Below are 15,308 nucleotides of genomic sequence, written 5' to 3' on the forward strand. Positions count from 1 at the left end.
CGTCAAGCTCGGCTAAGGCAAGTCCGGGCTGTACGAGAGAGGAAGAGGTGAAGGGGTTTTGGACTTGGGGCGTACGAATAAGAGGAGCGGAAGAGGGAGGCTATCCGTCTGGGCATCCTGCATGAGTTGGAGTCGAAGGGAAGGAGGAGCTTCGGTCTCCTTTGCTTGCGGGAGAGTAACCGAACCAGAGAAGAGGAATTCCGCCTGGGTATGCGAACTAGAGAGAGGCCAATAAAAAAAATCCCCCCACCCCTCCCCCCTCTTACGATCTGCCCGCCCAGGAGATAGGAGATCGGGAGCTTCTTCCCTCAGTTCTAGATGCCCAAAAACCGAAATCCCCACTCGCTTATGCTTTTTCAAATTTCCTTATACTTGAAACGGGGGCCTTCCGCTCGTGCTGCTACTTGATTCCGCTAAAAACAGCCTGCCTTCATTCCATAATTGGGGATTCACACGGATGAACCCCCTGGCCAACAACAGGTTTTGAATCTCAAGGCAATCAGAGCCGTAAAATGCAATTACTTGATTTGGAAGCGTATTCAAGTTGATTAGAAAGTCATTAAATTTTAATTGGGGTTAATTTGAACTACCTGAGCTAAATTGATCCCGAATCAGACCCGATTCAAGTCGATTCAATTAATTTGCGTCAATCATATCGATTTGTTAAAATTACGTTCAATTCGGCGCCAAAGTGCATTGAATTGCATTCGACGGGGCTAACGTGGTTGATCGAGCTTAATTAAACTTCGTTGTGTGCTAGCCTGTAAGGTTGTATGCTAGCCTGACACACACATATTGAAAGAAGTGAGATAGTGAGAAAATTAGAATTTCAAAATTTTTCTAAACTAAGCGTACTGTACGATTAGCTATTCGAAAAAATCATTGAAATGACTAATTAGCATAATTAAAACTATTTGAACTCATCATATTGTATGATCAAGCTCGTACAGGACGATTAGTTGAAATTAAGATCTCAGCTGCCAATCATAATTTAGGCAATATTTTAAAATTCAAAATATGTACTAATCAAACCGTACAATAGGTATCGTACTGTACGATATAATCAAATATTGCCTAAATTAATCATGTAATTAGGATTCAAATTTGGATTAATTCATTCAGTCAGATCATATTGTACGATTGAACCAATCATACTATACGACTCGATCTTTGCATGGGATAATATTTATTTGTCACCAATTGTAAGGGACGATAATCTAATTCGATTGAACTAATCGCACTAAATGATGCATTATATCGTATCAGACGATCAGAACAAACACTTGAACTGATTGTACAGCGCCTCGCTCTTTGTACAGTACTAACAAAGATATTTGAACTAATCGTACTAGATGATCTGTGGTCGTGCTGGAGGATATGTGATCGTACAGTACGATTAATGACGATAGAATTCAATTTTAAGGATTTTTTTAAGCCCTTTATTTAAGCTTTCTCATAAGATTTTGTAAAAGTCTTTTTGGCATTCATTGAATTATTTTCTTCTAAAGAAAGCTTGAAGAGAGAGCCTAGAGCTTGGGATAGAAATGTTGGAGTTTGTGAGAGAGGGTGAAGATCGTTGTGGGTTTTAAGAGAGTGTGAGAGGGAATTCCACACGGTTGCTCTACCGAACTTGCACCTGAGTTCCTTCATATTTCAAGGTTTTTCTTGAGGAAGCTTTGGAAAGAAGTCTTCTTTGGTGTCAAAGGACCCGGTTACTCTATTGCACCGGGAAGGTGAAAGTGATTCGAGATTCTCCTTTTTCACCAGGAGGGTGAAAAAGGATTCAAGGTTTTTTTCCTTCACCAAAAGGGTGAAAAATGATTCCAGGTTCTCTGCCTTCACCAGAAGGGTGGAAAAGGATTCCAAGTTCTCCGCCTTACTAGGAGAGTGAAAAGATTACGGTCATCATCCGCATTGGGTTGGTGGAAGAGATTTTGTAAGGGCTTCTCCGCCTAGCTATGGGGGCTAAAGGAGAGTCATTAAAGGTTTTGTGTAATACATGTAGAGGAGGACTCCGGGGAGTGGACGTAGGTCATGGTTTTATCGAACCACTATAAAATTTTGGTATGCTCATTCAAATTTTTATTTTCTGCTTTTTACTTTTATGCGATTTATTTATGTGAAAAAATTGCATGTATAAAATCTAATAGACCGGCCGATTTGATTGATAGAGAACTAGGAAATTTCCTAATCAAGAGAGCTATTTATGAAGGTTTTTAATCAAAAGAGAATTGTTTAGGAATGTTTTAATTGCAATTAGGAATGAATTATTTATGTCAAGAGATCTTATTTGAATTCAAAATTTAAGAGGGAATTATTTAGGGGAAAGGAGGAGGAATTAAAGGAGAATTATTTATGAAGGTTTTAATTATAATTTGGAGGGAATTAATTAGGAAAATAAATCTAATTTGAATTCAAATTTGAGAGGGAATTATTTAGGAAAAGGGGGCTGATTTGAGAGGGAATTATGGGAGCCTAATTAAGGCTAACAATAGAATTATTTCAGGATTATGTTTGGAGTTTGATGAAATTAGAATTTCTTAGGTTGTGAGGGCTCTAGCCGCTGACTAGGGATTTGGGAGAGCCGGTACTTTCTCTTTAATTGAAGATCCAACTGTATCTTGTTGTTTTCTTTTATATATCATGCAATAAAAAGTGTTTTGTGTATTCTTCCTAAATTTTTTGTGCTGTTTGATTTCGTTGGAATTGCATTTACTTTCTATCAAATTGGTATCAGAGTACGATTCGGATATCTATGGCGGGAAGAAAGGTAGAAATGTTGGAAGGGGAGTTCAGACAATTGAAATATGATTTTGTAAATATTTCATATTTTGAAAAACAATTTTTAGTCATCCATGAGAAGATCGATGGAAAGTTTGTCATTATGAAGGAGATGATTAGGAAGATGATCGAGTTCCAAACCAAAATGGTGCCGTCGAAGGCGAGGGAAGCCACCGCAGAGCAAATAAGTTGGGAAAACCCTAATCCTATAAGGAGAGGGGAAAATAAGGTGGAAATATTGGGGGAAGAAGAGGAGATGCCACATTTGGAGCCACTTTCAAGGAGATTTGGATTTTTGGTGGAGGTGCAAAGTTTGGAAGGAGAAAAAGATGGTGAGAAGATAGAAGCGCCAGACATAGTTCAACCACCCCTACAGTAGTATCGAGAGGTGTTCCAGCCAATTCAGGGGTTGCCTCCTCCGTGGCAATGCGAGCATGCTATCATCTTGAAGGAAGGAGTCTCACTTATTAGTATTCGTCTGTATCATCATCCCCAAATTCAAAACGAAGAGATTGAGATATTAGTCAAGGAGATGCTCGAGGCAGAGATCGTTGGACCCTATGTCCCTCCATTTTTTCAGTCTAGTGCTTAGGTTAACTGGAAGAGATTTTGCTGGAATTAGTTTTACTTAGGTTGACTGGGATCTAGCCGATGACTAGGGATTTCGGAGAGCCGGATCTTCCTCTCCAATTGAAGATCCAATTATATCTTGTTGTTTTTTTTCATATATCTTGCAATAAAAAGAGTTTGGTGTATTCTTCCTAAATTTTTTGTTCCGTTTGATTTTGCTGAAATTACATCCACTTCCTATCAAAATCTGTAGTTGATATTTTGTTGTGTTGATTAAACTATCATCACCATTATTGTTACTTTTGATAAGTGTATTAGCTTCCACATCGGATGATAATTGCTTTCGCATTGGTGTGCCTAGGGATAGTTCACTTAGGCTTAACATCCTACATTGAATTTTCACATTGTGCACTCTTCAAACTTGTCTAAACGTCATCCGTGGTAGACTATCAAATTTAATGTGAACAATTATATAGTTAAGTAACTATCATTGATGAATTGTTCTTATAAGCTACTTTGAATGGGGATTCAAGACAGACATCCACAAGGTAGTTTGGCTGCATCCACTAGACATAGTAGATTAGGCATTTGAGCTTGATAATTAGATCAAAGGCAAACTCAACAACTCCAACTCAAACATCACAAGCTCCTGTACCCACTTCCAACCAAATCTCCATCATCGATCATCCATACTCCACCTAAAACTCTTACCATTTCAACAAAAATACCACCCATTCCTAGAAAAAAGTAATCGCAACACAAACAATGGATAAGAGATAGAAAGGTTTTTGTTACAATTGTGACAAAATATTCCACTGCTGTTTGGTATATAAAACCAAAATGTTTTCATTGCTCCTCAACGATGTTGCCAATAATGCTGATGATGTTGAAGTCAACCTAGAACTTAACACCAACTTACTTGCTTACTCACAAGACCACCAACTGGAAGTGCTTGAAATCAGTCTCCATGCTCTCATCAGGCAACATTCCCCTACTAAGTGAATTAGCCAAATGACAAATCAAGTCCTCATTGATGGTGGATCGATTTGATTTATAACTTTATTTAACTTTATGATGCGGACATCGGCCAAAAGATCTGACGCATCTATCACAGGATGCGTCGTAAATCGACGGCTCTAATTTAAGTTGTCATTAATGAATTATTTTCTGCATTTTAGTTTCTATTTTATGTTATTTCTGTTTTACCCTTAGGTTAATTTATTTGAGTGTTGTAGCCCAAGGGGCAATTTTGTAATTTTTTATTTTCTCATGTTGTGGCCTATATATATGGCCTTTAGCTATTGTAATAGGAGGGTTAATTAATTGATATGAAAAATTGTTTTCCACACTTGTGTTCTTCTTGTGAGAGAGCGTCCTTTTTCTTCCCTCCCCTTATCACTCTAAGACCATACATTTCACATAGACCTCTTTGTCCTGCAATATAGCCATAGGACACCTAAATTGTCTTGGATATCCAATGGCTTTAGCTTCTTGACCATGTTATCACCAACTATACCATAGTATCGATTCATTTTGAGTGGAATGATAAAATTCTTTAACTTCGAGGACATCAGACAACACCTATGGAGAGTATTCACTATGAAAAATAAAAAAAAAATCTTGCAAACACAGGCACTTTTGCATCCTATTTTCATCTTACAATCATCACATCTTTGTATGATCCTATTATCTATGTGAAAAATCAAATACCTACCCTAATACAACAACCCATTTTGGTTGAATTTAACAAACTCTTCCAACAATTAACTCAACTTCCATTGCGATGACTTGATGACCACTATATTTCTCCTAAAATGAGCATAATACCACCAATGTACACCCATATTGTTTCCCTCATTTCCAAAAAATATGCAATTGAATAATGGTCTATGAAATGTTGGCTTACAACATCATTTGACTAAGTATCATCCATTATCAATCTATTTCACGCTGAGATTTCTCATAGACTATCACACATTAAATTAAGCTACAATTCCTCATTAATTCCCTTTTCCCAAATGGATGAGATGTTGGACAAACACTTTGGTTTCATAAATTTTTTTGTTGATGACATTCTAATCTACACACACATAATGCTAGATTGCTATCATCACTTGAGAACCACTTTGAGCTGCCTTTAAACTAATTAGCTTCAGCTCAAATGGTTGAAATGCTTGTTCGCCTTACCATAAGTAGAATATCTTGGACATCTAATCATTGCAGAAGGTGTCAACCCAAATATGAACAAGACTCTTGCTATCAAAGGTTCTTTGGAACCCAAAAATGTCGAGCAATTCTGCAAATTTCTTAGCTTACTTAACTACTATAGAAAGTTCATTTGAGACTTGTAACACTTATAATGCAATCAAGGCTAGTTATTTTATGTTTTCTTTATTTTTCACTTGTGTTTCTATCTCTCTTTCTCCTATGGATGTTCGTTTCTTGCTATTACCCCCTCGGTTTTCTGTTGGCCCTTCGATTTTTCCTGCTGGCTCACTTTTTTCTTGTTGGATTTTGGTTTCCCTTATGCTGGCCCTTCAGATTTCCTGCTGGCTTGGATTCCCTGTTGTCTCGGTTTACTTGTTGTTGGATACTCATCTTTTGCTCATTGCTGATTCCTATGCATGATGTTTTGACTTCCTTTCATTGTGGTTGTGTTGGGTGTATTTAGTGGTTGTTTTGGTGGCACATTTAATTGAGCATTTAATGCATTTTCCCCCTTCATCTCCAATATAAAGTGTATTATTTTCTTTGTGAAAGTGAGAGATGTGATGAATATTTGGAATGTGAAATATGCGGGTTTGTTATAGCTTGCAAGCTATCCCCTTCTACCTTCTTTTTTATATTTCATCTCTAACTTCTATCTATTATTCTCTCCAGGGTTCCCAATCCATCTATCTTTCTTCTCGAAACTTTGATTAGTCATAAGTTGTGTTGTGTCCAGATTTTTATTACAAGTTGTAAGTTATGTTGTTTTTTTTTAACAAGTCGAAATCAGTGTTGTTCCTTGTAAGTTGTAAGGTGTTGTTATTTTCTAAGTTGTGTTTGTGAGTAGTATGTGTGCTATTCGTTCTATTATAAGTAGTGTTTTGTCCTGTTTTATTATTGTGTTTGTTTATGTGTTATTGAAAGGAAGTGATTATTTGTGTACCTAGTGTTTTCCTAAAAGATTTAGGAACTTTAAGTTGCATCAATTTGGTATCTAGGCCTTAGATTTCATCAATTTGGTATTAGAGCTTTAGGTTGTCTTGTGAGTATTCCTTTCTCTCTTTTTTTTTTTTTTAAAGGATAGTCAAAATGATCAACGTGCCAAAGTTTCAATTCAAGAGGAAGATCTGTCATCAGAAAGAAAGCATTTGGAACATCAGGGAAGCATTCCCATTCAACCTAACAAACCAAACCAAGTAATCCATAACTTTTCATCAACAGATTGGCTGTGGAGGGAAACCAAGAAAACAATAGGAAAACTGAGCAGCTATATGGGAAAACCAAATAGCCACCATGGGAAGACAAAACAACCACATGGGAAAACCAAACAACAACAGGAAATTCAAGCAGTTAGCAGGAAAAACAAGTATACAACAGGGAAAATGAGAAGAGAACAAGAAAACTGATGAAATCTAAGGCTATGATACTAAATTGAAATCTAAAAATAACCTTGCTTCTAGGAATGCAAATTACAAACTTCCTTTCAAAATAACTTAAAAAAACACAAAAAACAGAATAACACAACTTCAAACTCACATTAAACAGGACATAACAACACCTTATAATTTACTATAAAACTGGATACAACACCGCTTACAACTTCCAATAAAATATGACACAACAACATCTTACAACTTTCAATAGTTTCGGGAAGAATGATACATGTGGAATGAAAATTGTTGAGAGAAGAAATAGATAAAAGTCCAAGACGAATTAGTAGAGGGAAGGTAGAAGAGCATAGCTTGCAAATTAAAAATCCGCAGGTTTCACATTCCAAAAGTTCACACAAATCTCTCTTTTACAAAGGAAATCAGCCATTTTATATTGGAGAGGAAGGGGAAAAGACATTAAATACTCAATTAAATGTGCCACTAAAACAACTACAAAAATACATCCAAAATAGCCATCATGAAGGAAATTCAAAACAACATTTATAGGAATCAACGAGGAGCAAAAGACGAGCAACCAACAGCAAGGAATTTAGGACAACAGGGAATCTGAGCTAGCAGGGAAACCAAAATCCAGCAGTAAAATAGTGAGCCAGTAGGAAAACCGAAGGCCAACAGGAAGTCGAGGGCCTAACAGCTAGAAACAAACAAACACAAAAGAAGGAGAGCTAGAAACACATGTGAAAAATAAAGAAAACATAAAATAGCTAGTCTTGACTGCATCAATTCTCCCTTGGTGGAAGAATCTAATCTTCTGATGAGAATGCCTCAGTAAGACGCTGGTAGATATCAGGACGACGATGTTGCAACTCCATAGCCCCAATCCACGAACAATCGAACAAAGTACGTCCACGCCATTTAACCAAAAAATGTGCACTCCATGTCTTGTTTGGGTGGTACGGATATCCACGACATCTTGAACAAGATCATCAGTTGGTTCTCCTTCATTAATGATAAGATTATCAACTTTATGCAAAATAAATTTTCGAAGTCTTTACAAAATCTCCATCTTTTCAGCATGAAAATGCTCCTCAGTATCCTGCATTACAATGTCATACTTCCTTCGGATCTTCTCTTCTTCCTGTTCAAACTCTGATTGAAGTAAACACTTCTTATTTTCATGTTTCTCAGCACATAAATATTGTTGTCTTTGTATTATGAGTAGTTCATTCTATATTGGATCAGTAGAACTTGTTTGAAGCGAAACCCATTCTATTGTTGGGAAGTTATTCTCTGGAATTCGATGAATAGATGACTGACTTTAAAAAACTGCAAGCTCAAATACATCTTGAATTGGAACGTAAGCTTGTTGATTGTTTTTGTTGTCTTTTTTTTAGTCGGTAAGGCTTTGGCATGAGGAAACGAGCGAGAAAAAGGATCGCAGCCGTGGGAGAAAAAAATGAATGAAGCCCTGCTCGTCTTCGTTTTATCAACGTGAGCGGAGGTGTGATCGAGGCGAATGTGAAGACTGAAGAGATGGCGTCAGATTGTAGAACTGCGAGATTTGGTAGGATTTTGCGCAGAAAATCTGTATGGGCCGCTGTTTGTGCAAGAATTTTGTCAGGGCATAGTTTTTTTTAATTAAATTGGATGATGATTTTTTTTTGGATTCTAGTAGAGTCAACAATATTAAGCATAAGTATGGATTGGCCATTTGACGCTTGAATGAGGTATTCTCAAGAAAATTCAAATATGATGAGAGTTTGACATGTTGGGTCAACCTTTGTCAAGATTGAAAGTGACAGAATTATCATGAGAGATAATATCCTCACGGGATCTTCATGCAATCCTCATGAATACTTATAGGATTATCGAATAGGAAACTAAGATGAATCGCAGTTTGTTGAACCAAGACGATGCTAAATCAAAGCCTTCAATTAGTGAGAGCTGCAAATCTTGGGAGAAAGTCCTTACAAAATGAGGGCGAAATCTCTGGGTAGTGTTTTATCTACAAACCCATTTGCCTTCCAAAATTTACCTCAGAACTTATCAGTTAAAACTCCCTCGCCGAATAAAAAGAAAAACGGGCAGAGGCCGGGGCCGAATTTTCGGAGCCCACAGGGAGAAAAAGAGATCATGTGTTAGGCGTGTGTGGCAGCACTAGCGACTGCGCGTAAGTAGGCCCAAAAGCAAATCCTCTATGAGGTTTTGACTTTGATGCTATCTTGATCTTGAAGCTGGCACGATCATGACCAGGCGAAGGTTACGACATGTGAAGGGGATCTACATGGGATCTGCACAAAGACAGAGACACTGGCATCGGAGATTAGGAATATTCATAAATTAAGAATATAAATTAAGACAGCTGAGCAAGCAAGCACAACTTTGTATGTATGTTTTTTTTTCTATATAATAAGTAGAACCTCCAAGGAGGGCAGGTAATTTGTGTACAAATATGTTTGTTCAGGAACCTAGACATAGGGATTACTAATTTTGCATAAGGAAAAAGGTGGTGCTTCACTGCATCTGCAATTTGTTTATTCCGTTAGAATATATTAAAGTAGATATTGAAACCATATTCAGAAATACTGACGATAGCAATCTAAACATTGAAACAAACAGTATAAAGTAGCATTGCAAAGCATGTAGATTGGCTTTTCTTTGCTCTTCCTGCGTTCTATTTATCATCCATGACCATGTACCATTCAGCAAGTTAATTGAAGGGACTGCAATGTACAGTTTTTTTTACTTAAGAGGTATAAATCTATGGTGCACTTCTGAAGTGCAAGTTATCCCATGTTTTAATTCATCAGCATCTTCAACCTTATCTGAAAATTAGATAAGGTAATTGTTTCCATTATTGTGGCTACAGGTCTGCAATCCTGCAATTCAGTTCATGTTGTATGAATCCATGTTGAAGAAACTAAAGAAAAATCGTGCCTCCAACATGAAAGGTGCTGAAGGGTTAACTGCAATTGAGGTAGATTTCTAGATATCATCTTGTTTACCGAGGATTTGCTGGAAAAATATAGAGTATGTGTAAATTGTCATTTATTTTTACTGAATGATAAACTATATTTGAAACTTAATTGTATTTTCAATTTTGATCCTTAAGGTGTTAATTTTAAAATTTTCCCGTTATACAAGCTTATATATATGCCATTGTATTGTGCTGCTAAACTATTAGATATTCCTTTTTGGAGCTGTTGCCAAGCTTGGAGCCACCGTGGCAACATATCCCCTTCTTGTTGTCAAGGTATGTTGTTCTATGCTGCCATCCATCTGAAGACGGTTTTAGATGCTTCGCTCCATCTATTCTGTGTCCAAACTTATGTTATTACTGTTATAATTTTATTATGTTGTTGTTTGTATAGCCTGATATTCTTTATGCTTCATCTTCGTGCAGTCAAGGCTTCAAGCAAAGCAAGGTCTTCATATAGATAAGAGGCATCGCTACCGAGGTCAGATATTCTTATTTTTATTTATCTTTTTATTTTAGGGGAACTATTGGTAGTTTATACGTATTTTGTTGATTGGTTATAGTTTTTTTTTCCCCTTTATTCTTACTATTCACTTAGATTGTGTTGATTGGCAGAATTTAAAAGATTCATCTGGTATTGTAAGGAGCATCTCCATTGTGTCATCTGCGCTATTATGTAAAAAACAGTGTAAATATGCACGAAGCTGCTGTCACTGTAAGGTTTAGGTAGAGATTTTCATGACTTGTTTCGAGTCACTTTACTCCATATCATAATGGAGCAAACTATACGCCTTTCCTAGTCTCAACAATTCTCTGTGGCCTTCTTTTTTTTTTTGGTTCTTCTTTTGTTTTCCTTAAGTGTTGCAGAGATGATGATGCCCAGGTGGATGAGTGGCTTTACCCTTAGAGATAGGATACGAAATAAGCATATATATGAAAATGTTGGAGTAGCTCCAGTAGAATATAAGATTAGAGAGAGTTGTCTTAGATGGTTTGGTCACATAAAACGACGGCCTTCCGATGACCCGATTAGGAAAGTAGAGGTTTTAGAGTTGACTTATGTTAAGAAAGGTAGAGGTGGACCTAAAAAGACTTTGTTAGAAAAAATTAGAAAAGATCTTTCTTTATTAGAGTTAAACGAGAATTTAACTTTTAACATGACACAATGGAGAAAAAAGATTCACATAGCTGAACTTGTTATTGTTGTTGTTGTTGTTTTGTTTTCCTTATAATAATACAAAATAGGGCTGCCTTACTGATATTTGTTAGCATCGATAAATTTTGATTTCCTCGTTAAACCTCATGAAGTTTGGGTTTCTTTCTTGTATCAGGTACTTGGGATGCGATAACCAAGATGATCAGATACGAAGGTCTCTTTCAATTTTACAAAGGAATGGGTACAAAGATTGTCCAAAGTGTTTTTGCTGCTGCAGTCCTCTTCATGATCAAGGAGGAACTAGTGAAGATGGCTAGATTGCTGTTGACCCGTGATCTCACACGTAAAAATAGTTCAAGATTGGAACCATCTCGGCCATAACTGGTTCTAATTCTTTTCCCTTCCTGATTTTACTATCCTTAGAAGCATATAATAGTTTCCACTTCTTGCCATTCCTGAAAGCTTACTTTTCAGCCTATTTATCAATGTTTTATACTTGAAAAACAATAATTGTTATCATCACTGTCTTCAATATTCATATAAAACAATTGGAAATTATCCAAGTTGCAAGTCTCATCAACTTAGCCAAGTCAGGCATGTAATCGATCTGTAACAACTTCATATGGATACTTCTAGTTTTATAGAAAAAGAATGGCAAAAAAGTGTAGCGTAGAGATTAAATGTATTTTTGGGCAGCTCAGCTTTTCATGTTTTGGAGGCTATTAATGAAATATAATTATATTTCTTATCTTCAGTAAAACCCTAATTTAGCTGCATTTATTGTGTCAGTTCATAAAGAAAAAAAAAAACTTTGAAAGATTACAAGTTTTCATAACAAAATCTAATGTTAAATTTTGATCAGACTTGAAAACTAGATTTTTCTGCTAAGGAGAGAAAATTTGCTCCGCTCTTGATTATGATTTTGGTTAAGACAAATTTTTTGTTATTTTTTAAAGCAGGTTTTTAGAATAATTTTTTTTTTGAATTAAAAAATTTTGAACTAAAAAACTGTTTTAAAAAACATTAAGAAAGTTGACCCAAACAATTCCTTAAACTCACCAAGTTTCAAGCTTGATTTGGCAGCATATACATTATTGCAAACTTTGATATTTCTTTCCAACTAAAAATTAGTAGGGCAAGTTTTCAAGTTTTCAGTGGACAAATAGCTAAATATTTTGTTTATTATTCATTTACTAATCATTTAGGTTCAATGGTTCCTAATTAAGTTCATTTGATACATACAAAATGATTGTATTAATTATAGATGAATCAAATTTGAGTCATATGCTTAAATTATGGGGGAGTATTTAAACATATTTTATAAAAAAATATTGATTTTGAAGAATTGGTTTTGGTTTTATGTTAAGAATAGAGGTGTAAATGATTGGAGCTTTAGCAAATTTATTGTGTTCATAATCTGCTTATTTGATTTCTAGTCGAATATGAGTTGATTTTGAACATAATAAAATGAATAAATAATTATTTGAGTATTGCTTGGAAACCATGCACACTGTTGTACTGGCGTTTGGGTCCCACATCACGGATATGTGGGCAAAGAAGTTAGTCCATGAATATAGAATTATGATAGAAATTTGGAATATAGGTTTTATTACAGATAAATTAATATAATTAATAAATATCATGATTCATAAGAGAATAAATATTCTATACATTAGGGAACTTAAATGGCTTGAAGAGAATGCTAAAGAGATTGATAGTTTAAGATTTAAATTATAATATTTAGGTAGGAGTTATACTATAGACTTGAGATAGATATGATTATATATAATAGTATATAGTATAATGTGGTAGAAATTAATAGAATTAGAGATAAAATTATAATTTTAAAAATTGATGTTGATATTAAAATTATTAATATCATAAGTTTATGTTTCTCAAGTTAGTTTGGATATGTGTTCAAAATTAAATTTTAAAATGATTTAAAAGAATTAATACAAAAAGTAACTCTTAAAGAAAGTATTTTATTTGAGGAAATTTAAATAAATATGTTGGTAGAGATGTATACAGTTTTAAAAGTATTCATGATGATTATGATTTCATTGTAAGATTATATTAGATTTTTTTAGCTTGTGATTTTATTTTTGCTAATATCTTATTTAAGAAAAGAGAAGAACATCTCATCACTTATAAGAATAGACATAGTAAAACTCAATTTGATTGTTTTCTTATAAGAAAAATAAATCATTTAGATTACAAAGATTGTAAAGTTATTTTGAGTGGAAGTTTATGTACTTAACATCATTTATTAATTTTGGACTTTAAGAAGAAAGGGGTATAATATGAAAAATAAAGTAAAATATTATCATAGGATTAGAAGGAGGTATTTAAATAACTCTAACAAAAATATTTTTAAGAGTAAGATTCTGATTGTGCATGAGAAAGATGATATTTTGTGAAAAAAGTAGCTAATAATATTAATAATGTTGCAAAGGATGTGCTTGAAGTATCAAAATAAAAAGCTCATATTAGCAAAAATAATTATTGTTGCAATCAAAATGTGCAAGAAAATATCAAAAATAATAATAAAAAAAAAATTATACAAATTGCTTTACATGTAAAAACTCAAAAAGTTGAGAAAGATATAAAGGAAGGAGTCTAAGAAAGTAATATGTGATGTAAATAATTTAGTTTTTAATGATTTATATAATAGATTAGATACTCAGAAGAGCGAAAGATGTATGTATAAGTCAACTAAGCAAAGTGATAGGAGAAGCAATGATTTAGTTCAAGTGAAGTGCATTAAGAGGATACAAATCAAAAAGTGCATTTATTAGAAGAAGATATTTATTAAAGATGGATAAGATATTTTAATAAGTTTTTCAATGAATTGTAAGAATACAATTGATTTTAGTGGCCTTAGCATCCCAAATAAAAATAAATATTTTTGTTTTTATCGGCATGTTAGTAAAACTGAAGTTTAAGAGGTTTTAAAGAAAATGAAGTGTGGAAAAACTATTGGACCTCATGCTATTCCTATAGAGGTGTGAAAATGCTTAGGAGATGAATGAATTTTTGGCTTACAAAATTTTTCAATATTATTTTGAAAACTAAAAAGATGTCAAATGAGTAGAGGAGTGTGTTGATTCCTATTTTTAAGAATAAAGGTGATGCGCAGGAGTGTGTGAATTATAGAGGAATTAAGTTAATATGTCATACTTTAAAACTTTGAGAGAGAGTTATTAAGCATAGGTTATGACGTGATACTAATGTTTCTTAAAATCAATTTGGATTCATGTCGAGTAGGTCTACTATGGAAGCTAAACATTTATTGAGAAGTTTGATGGAGAAGTAATGTGAAATTAGGGAGGATCTACTGATATTTATTGATTTAAATTTAAATGAGAATTTAACACTTAACATGACACAATGGAGAAAAAGAATTCATGTAGCTGACCCACGTAGTGCGATAAATGTTTGTGTTGTTATTGTTGAGCTTGATTACTTATCAAATGAATCAAACAAGAGCTACTAATGAATGATGACCTTTTTTGAAAGTCTTAACTAGGAAAATCTTTTGAAACAATTTTTATGTTAGAAAAATATAAATAACAAAGATATGATATTCATCTAATATGTATTGGCCTTATAAATGTATATGATCATCACAAAGATTGATATATGTTTATATCAATGATCAAAATTGAGTTTTTGTCAATTGTATTTGTTATGAAGATGTTGACAAAATATATTCAAAGTGAGGTGTATTGATGCTTATTTTATTGTTGATAAAATTTTAATTAGCAAGACATACATTGAAATAAGCAAAAAATTATAATATTAAATAAAATGATTAGAAAAAAGCCTTAAAATTATGCTTATTAGAAGAGTTATAAATAAATTTAGTATTCCTTTCTTTTATTGTCTTGATCGATAACTCTCTCATAGTCTCATGTATGTCTTCTTCTCTCCACAAGCTTGTGTTTATGGGATGGTCAAACTACTCTTTCTAGGTGTCAAGGCTCTATTTATAATGAAAAATAAGGAATGAGTTTAAAATACAAAAGTTATTAGAAGATTCCATAAAATATGACAAATTTTCTCAAAATCAATAAATAATATTTTAAAAATATTTACGTTATACAAGGAACTCCAAAAATATTTTAAAAACTTTTAAAAAATGATTATCCAAATAATTATATTTAATGAGGAAATTTGAAAATATCACATTAAAATTTTATCTTATTTTTTCTTTGGCTCCACAAGA

The 15,308-nt window shown here is 33.9% G+C and overlaps 1 protein-coding gene across 2 annotated transcripts in view; it reads left to right on the forward strand.

Annotated features, from left to right (window-relative positions):
- LOC110094157 (peroxisomal nicotinamide adenine dinucleotide carrier) overlaps nucleotides 1–11,768 on the forward strand; it is a 23,249-nt gene extending 11,481 nt beyond the window's left edge. For both annotated transcript variants that reach the window (XM_020819322.2, XM_028695578.1), the window contains 4 exons: nucleotides 9,820–9,927; nucleotides 10,135–10,203; nucleotides 10,354–10,408; nucleotides 11,259–11,768. In XM_020819322.2, the coding sequence (XP_020674981.1) occupies nucleotides 9,820–9,927; nucleotides 10,135–10,203; nucleotides 10,354–10,408; nucleotides 11,259–11,464 (438 nt within the window). In that variant the 3' untranslated portion in view covers nucleotides 11,465–11,768. The remainder of the gene's footprint in view (nucleotides 1–9,819; nucleotides 9,928–10,134; nucleotides 10,204–10,353; nucleotides 10,409–11,258) is intronic.
- Nucleotides 11,769–15,308: the final 3,540 nt, after the last annotated feature.

Source organism: Dendrobium catenatum, unplaced genomic scaffold (assembly GCF_001605985.2).
Source record: "Dendrobium catenatum unplaced genomic scaffold, ASM160598v2 fragScaff_scaffold_71, whole genome shotgun sequence".
NCBI classification, from domain to species: domain Eukaryota; kingdom Viridiplantae; phylum Streptophyta; class Magnoliopsida; order Asparagales; family Orchidaceae; genus Dendrobium; species Dendrobium catenatum.